Source organism: Sorex fumeus, unplaced genomic scaffold, assembly GCF_029834395.1.
Source record: "Sorex fumeus unplaced genomic scaffold, SorFum_2.1 ptg000012l, whole genome shotgun sequence".
In the NCBI taxonomy this organism is placed as follows: domain Eukaryota; kingdom Metazoa; phylum Chordata; class Mammalia; order Eulipotyphla; family Soricidae; genus Sorex; species Sorex fumeus.
The window spans coordinates 126,494-133,584 of record NW_026606069.1 but is presented as its reverse complement, the minus strand read 5'-3'; the positions used below and the strand labels follow the sequence as shown (position 1 = coordinate 133,584).

General features: G+C 49.0%; 1 protein-coding gene across 1 annotated transcript; it reads left to right on the top strand.

Moving 5' to 3' along the window:
- Positions 1–1,330: 1,330 nt before the first annotated feature.
- On the top strand, positions 1,331–2,700 carry LOC130020424 (tripartite motif-containing protein 75-like). Its single transcript, XM_056111036.1, has 2 exons — positions 1,331–2,484; positions 2,517–2,700. The coding sequence occupies exons 1-2, from the start codon at positions 1,331–1,333 to the stop codon at positions 2,698–2,700; spliced, it is 1,338 nt and encodes a 445-aa protein (XP_055967011.1).
- Positions 2,701–7,091: the final 4,391 nt, after the last annotated feature.

Below are 7,091 nucleotides of genomic sequence, written 5' to 3'. Positions count from 1 at the left end.
ATGATGAAATGTAAAAAATGAAATGAGAAGGTGAAGCTGCAGTGATAGCATGGCGGGAAGGGCGTTTGCCTTGCACGCGGCTGACCCGGGTTCAATTTCCAGCATCCCATATGGTCCCCTGAGCACAGCCAGGGGTAATTCCTGAGGGCAGAGAGAGGAGTAACCCCTGTGCATCACCAGGTGTGACCCAAAAAGCAAAAAAAAAAAAAATCATGGCCGACCCGAGTTCGATTCCTCCGCCCCTCTCGGAGAGCCCTGCAAGCTACCGAGAGTATTCGACATGCCAGACACAGTAACAACAAAGTCTCTAATGGAGACGTTACTGGGCCCGCTCGAGCAAATGAGAAGGATAAAGGTAGGAAATTCACTGTGGAGATTGGATTTTCAGGATTAGTGGCCTACACCTTCCACCTGGCTAAGTACTACTAAATCCCTTCTTTCAGAGATTCCTATCAGGATTAATGCAGCTCCCTTCCTTCTGACTGGTCTTTTCTCTAAAGCCCCACCCATCCAACAGAATATAAAAACGCAGGTCAATCACAGGACAGCGCCAGGCCGACTTCCACAGTTCTTCAGGGAGAGTCAGCTCAACACTACCAAGGACTCAGCCAGACCCGGGTCACTGATCCAGGAAATAACCAATAAGGACTGTGGGTTTATGGGAGGCAGAGGGAGAGCATAATTTCCATTCCTAGTATCTTTTCTATGAGAACACTATTTTTATTGGAGGAAATACTTCATAGACGATCTGATATCTGTTTGCTTATATGAAATACTATACCTTAGCACCTATCTTCCTGGATTACGTTGAGTCATTTCCCCATCTCCAGGACTTTGGTCACAGCTGGGGATTGTCACTAAATATTCAGGGTTCTATTCCATGAAGCCTTACAGAGTTGGCATCTTTGAGTGATTATGGAGAAGGAGAATCTGATTGCCTTGAGGACGGTGAGCAGGGCCCTGGAAAGCTCATTCTCCTAATTCCTTGGGAGGGTCTTCTCTTCCTCAGAACACATCAGCTCTTTTAAAGCTGTAGATATTGCTAGCCAAGAGAGTTGGTGAACTCGACTTCTCTTCATATCCACGTTTATTCATGACGGGCCACTCCTTGTGACTTGAGTCACTGGACAACAGTGGATCAGGCAGTATGATAAGTCATCAGAGAGGGACCCTCACTGAGAAAGACATTGAGTATACGATAGAGGTCTGAAGGTGTAACTTATTTTGACAGGAAACCACCTGAGGAGTCCCACATTCAGACAGCCCACACTACCCCAGTCCTGCCCTTCCCACACCTGAGGATGGTGGAGGTATCAGCAATCCTGGCCAAATGCAGTCAAAATGCTTCTGTCCAGTCTGCCTGGACTACCTCAATGACCCCGTCACCACCGAATGCGGCCACAACTTCTGCGACTCCTGCATCCGCATGTCATGGAAGGACCTGCAGGACACATTCCCTTCTCCTGTGTGCCAGCTGGCCCGCCAGGAGATGCGTATCAGTGCCAACGCCCAGCTGGGCAGGCTGGTGGACCTGGCCAAGCGCCTGCACAGCTCCGGGAGCAGCAAGATGGCACGGGGAGAGGAGCACAGGCATGAAGACCACAGGCAGGGGATGAGCCTCTTCTGCGAGGACGACCAGGCGCTGCTGTGTCCCCTGTGTGCCCGGTGTCTTGATCTTCAGTGTTCTGTGGAGGAGGCCACATCCTATCACAGACAAAGGCTCAAGTACATTAAGTCACTGGAGAAGCGGTTGGCAAAGGTGCAGAAGCTAGAAGTCACCCATGATAGAAAGATCCTCCAACTGACCGAGGAGGCCAGAATGCTTAAGAGTCAGCTGGCCTCGGAGTTTGAGCAGCTCACCCAGTTTGTGGAGAGTGAGCAAGAGGCAGCTCTCCGAAGGCTGTCAGAAGAGGAGAAACGCCTGCAGCAGCAGCTCAGGGCCAACCTGGAGGTCTACTCTGACCACATCTGGGCGCAGAAAGACCTCAGACGGGAGGTGGCCGAGCGGAGCGTGATGTCCGAGGAGATGGTGCTGAGGGGCGTGAGGGGCCTGCAGCAGCGCTGGGCGGGCCTGCAGCCCCCGGCAGTGCAGCCCCTGTGCTTCAGGCCGGTGGCCTACAGCCTCCCTCCTCTGTGCTCAGCGCTCAAAAGCATCATCCGGAGATTCCTAGAGAGCATCAGCCTGGACCCCAACACGGCACACCCCAGCCTGCGCGTGTCTAAAGATAAAAAGTCTGTGACCTGGGTGAGGAAAAATCCCAACTTTGTTGGGGATCCGGGGCCACCTGAAGATGCCGCCGAGCTAGTGGTCCTGGGCCGGGAGGGCTTCGCCTCTGGCCGCCACTACTGGGAGATGCAGGTGGGCGCCAAGCCCGAGTGGGCCGTGGGCGTGTGCAGCGTCGCCCCTTCTGCCCAGGCCTCGCGTCCCCTGGTGGCTCCCAAGAGATGCTGGACGCTGCAGCTGCAGGACGCGTCTACCTGGCCGTGGGCGCATGGGCTGTGCCTCTGGCTCTCAGGGACCAGTCCGCAGCCATCGGCATTTACCTGGACTGGGATCTGGGCCAGCTTTCCTTCTACAACGCCGCCTCCGACAGGTCTCACCTGCACTTGTTCACCGAGCCCTTTGCTCAAGAGCTCAAGCCTTATTTCCTTGTGGGGCGTGACTGCGCCCCTCTCTCGGTGGGCGTGGGGAGGGCTTAGGAGCTTGATCCCTGTTTCTGTTTTCCTCCTGTAATTACTTTATAGAGTAGGTTGTGGATTTTGCAATGATCACTGTGTCTTATTTAATTCAGTTGTCATCGAATCTGGCATGATTTTTTTTGAAAAGTATTCATTTCACTTTCAGGGAAGAATAGCATTGTTTTTTTCTCTGTATATTGCCTCTTGTTCCTTTTTTTTTTTTTTTTTTTTGGTGGGATGGTGGTATGGGTGGGCGGTAGATCCCAGCCCTGAGTGTTCAGATGTACTACCTGGAGATGGTCTTAAGACTTCTTTTGTTATGTCCCATGCAGGATTATATAAATTTATTTTTCTGTAGCTCAACCATGCGTGCTCACCTCTCACCCTCACAAAAACCGTGACTTTTCAGGAAATTCCTCACTGTGGAAATAAGTTGTCCTGGTTACACTGGGCTTGAAGCACATGCCCTTCCCTACTGCCTGGGATGGCAGACAGGCTTCTCCTTTGTATACCACATTTCCAATAAAGGCGTTTTTTATTCAGTTGCTTGTGTTTTCTGTTGTTTCTTTCTTAGACTTGATCACTTGACTTCCGATTAATGGTCGATTTGCTCCAGCGGGTGCCAGTAACGTCTCCATTTCTCCCTGTCGCGTGCTAGCGTAGCCCAATGGTGTCTGTTCATTCTAGGAACACAAAGAGCCTCAAACCAATCATTTAGGGTCTTAACGAAGAAGTCCCGTGGAATCCAGTCAGTGAACCGGCTCTAGTCCAGCGGTCATATCCAAATCTCATTACGTGCGTGTCCAGGCCTTCTGATTTTTGACGCCTTGGCAAATGAGACAGTGTCCCTGATTCTTGATCATCAAAGGAGGTCGGAACTCCAGATTCTTTCTCTCATTTGAGTGAAACGTGATATTCCAAGCATAACTCTTTCAATGCCTCCTTTCTTATACTAGTCTATAAAATTTCCTGTCTGAGTTCCAATAGTTTTCATATATGTATTTGAAATCCTTTAAAGTCTCCTTTTTTTGGATGACCTCTTTCAAAGTGTTTCAGGTGGGAACAAGAAGAGTGATTAGTGGCCCATATTTTCCCATGAATTAGGATAGAGCCATTGAGCCCTTTAGAGAAACTATGCATTTGCAGGGGGCGGGGGCAGAGGCAATGATAGGTGGGGATGATCTCTCCACACTGAGGAAAGGGCAGTTTGGTTTCCTGTCTCCTTCCAAAGCAAATGTCAGGGAAGTTCACTTTTTATTTCATTTATTTATTTATTTTTCCTATTGAGGGTCACACGCAGCGATGCTCAGGGGTTGCTCCTGGCTATACACTCAGGAATTACTCCTGGCATTGCTCAGGGGACCATATTGGATGCTGGGATTAGAACCCTGGTCGGCCGCGTGCAAGGCAAACTCCCTACCTACTAGGCTATCACTCCAGCCCCAAGATTCACTTTTTAAGGGAAATGTGATTCCTAGGTTCCATTTCACACAAGACTAAAGAAAGTTTATCCAGCTCAAGGATCTTTGTAAACTTGAGTTTCCTGGACACAAAGAGGAATGTCTGTTGGCATTGCCATGAGTATGGCCTTTGAAGCAGACCTCAGCTGCATTTCCCCAGGGGGCAGGGGCTGACTCTGTGATTAACTTCTGATCAAGCAGTTTTACTTCCCCTGTCAGTAAGAGAGGTATTTCCAGCTTTAGTTTTTGCCTCTTGTTTTCTGGGTCCCAAACACATTTTGTGCTTTTCAGCATTCACACAGCCACCAGCTCTAGTTGTGGGAACCGAGCTCAGCCTGTGGTACTAGGTGTCCATCATCAGAGCTTGCCCCGAGGTGCTGTGCCTTTATGGTCTAGTCAGTGGGAACCCTGACTCTAGACTGGATTGAGACGTGTCTCTTCAGGAGGGTCTCCTTCTTCAAAAATTATATTTCCTGTTGTGATTGAGTGATGAACACAGATGTTAAAGGAACTTCCAGAACGGTTCGTGTTATCCTTTGCAAGATGTAGGGAACACATGTTAAAAGAATAGTATTCTCCGGAGTCTCAGAGTCATAAGTAAATCTCCAAGGAGATGTAAGCCAACCCACTAAAATTCATGGATACACCAAATTCCCAGCTAAAATCCCTGGGGGTGTCTTTGTGGGGAGATGCTAAGTCCTCACCCTCCCAAAGTCTTTGTAGCTGTATCCTAAAGGTGCCAAAGGTCCAACTCCACTGCTTCATGACAAATCTCTGCAGAGACACCAAACAGACACAAATTCAAGTACACTGGTTTTCAGGCTGAAAACTCTGGGTCTTTTCAGAGTGGCGGTGGGCAACCTCCCATTCTCCCCCTTCCTGACCCTGAACTTTAGGAAGCCCTGGAAGTCATTAATTCCCACATGCCAGAGTCTCTGCCATGTAAACTCATTCATTAGCTCAGGTCTACAATTTCTGGACTTCCTTGGGTGGGGGGGCAGGGGTGTAGGAGGGCGTGTGTTGTCTGGTAACACCTCCAAATCGTACAATACTGACATTCCAGTAGAAGCACACCAAATTATATGGGAAAGTGACATAGAAGCCAACTAAACTCAATGAACAAAAACAAATACAAGGCTCAACTAGCAACAAAAGGACTTAATGACCCCATGGCAAGATATAAGACCCTTCACAAATTTTCTTTTAGTGATTATTTTTTATAATTCCTTTAGTCATTTAGACTAATGGATATTCCATTTGTCTATTACTCATTGAAACAGGCAATAAAAATAAATTATTTAGGGCCTACAATAATGAGGCAATTTAGGGAGTGGTTAGGAAAATGGGGGAAATGGGGACAACGGTGGAGGGAAGGTCACACTGGTGGTGGGTTTGGTGTAGGAACATTGAATGCCCATAACAAATATATTATGAACATCTTGGTAGCACTGTAGCACCGTCCTACCGTTATTCATCAATTTGCTCGAGTGGGCACCAGTCATGCCTTCACTGTGAGACTTGTTACTGTTTTTGGCATATCGAATATGTCACGGGGAGCTTGCCAGGCTTTGCCGTGCGGGCAGATAGTCTCGGTAGCTTGCTGGGCTCTCTGATAGGGAAGGAGCATTTGATCCCGGGTCACTGGCATGCAAGACAAACCCCCTACTCACTGTGCTATCGCCCCAGCCCAACACCTTGGTAAACCATAGGACTTAAGTGAAGTTTCTTTAAAAAAAGAACTGCACTTCTTAAATCAAGGTATGGACAGAGCTGTCAGATGCCTCACAACACTTCAGACATTCTGTACAGTGAGTCAGCTCTCTCTCCTCTATACCATCCTGTTCTCAAAATGCCTAGAGAAACATCTCAAGTTTTCTACCCACTGGTGTTTGTGTGCCTATATTTTTGCCCAATTCTCGGGTAACTTGTTATTTCTTTCTGCTTGGACTAATGGGGGCTGGAGCGATAGCACAGTGGTAGGGCATTTGCCTTGCGCGCAGCCAGCCCGGTCGATCACCCTCACCATCACGATCATGCTGTTGCTCATGGATTGCCTCGAGCAGGCACCAGTAACGTCTCCTTCGGTCCTAGCCCTGAGATTTTAAAAAGTTCCATGTTCAAGGCTCTTTCAGGGATAGGAGAATGAGACCCATCATTGTTACTGGTATTTGGCATATTGGGTACAGCTGGGGTATTTGCCATACTCTGCCGTGTGGGCAGGTTACATTCGGTAGCTTGCCAGGTTGTCCAAAGCAAAAATGAAATAATAAGATGTCCCACATTCGTGGCCATGTGCTTCAGGGAGCTGGCTTTTATAGTCTCTGGGTCTTCGCCATTGATGGGATTACACAGCACCAGGGGGCAGTTGGTGGGTGTGACAGCTGCCTACTGGAAGATGGAGGATCTGGGTGGAGGATACTCAGCCCCGATCCGAGCAGGCTTGGAGATCTCAGCCCCGGGACCCTCATACCTGTGTTCCTCGACCGGTTCCTTCATGTGTGTGGAGAGTGATCTCAGCATGGTTGTGGCTGGTTCTGGAGGTCTTCGGCTGCCAGATCTCTGCTCGGGGCGGGGAGGGGAACTCAAACTGTCCCCCTCCAAGGGGTGCGGGCAAGGACAGCCAGGCAAGGGGGCAGAAGACTCTGCATTGCTCTCTTCACAGCCAGCCCAGCTGAGCCAGGTTTGATTCCTCTGCCCCTCTAGGAGAGCCAGGCATGTTACCGAGAGTATCTCGCCTGCATAGCAAAGCCTGGCAAGCTACCCATGATGTCTTCAGTATGCTAAACACAGTAACAAGAAATCTCAAAATGGAGATGTTATTTTGCCTGCTGGAGCAAATCGATGATCAACGAGAGGGCAGTGTTTTGGACTAATATGTTTACATATTCTTGTTCCCAGTCAGGTGAAATCTCCAGAGAAACTTAAACAAATGGAACACCAAGTCCATCATTG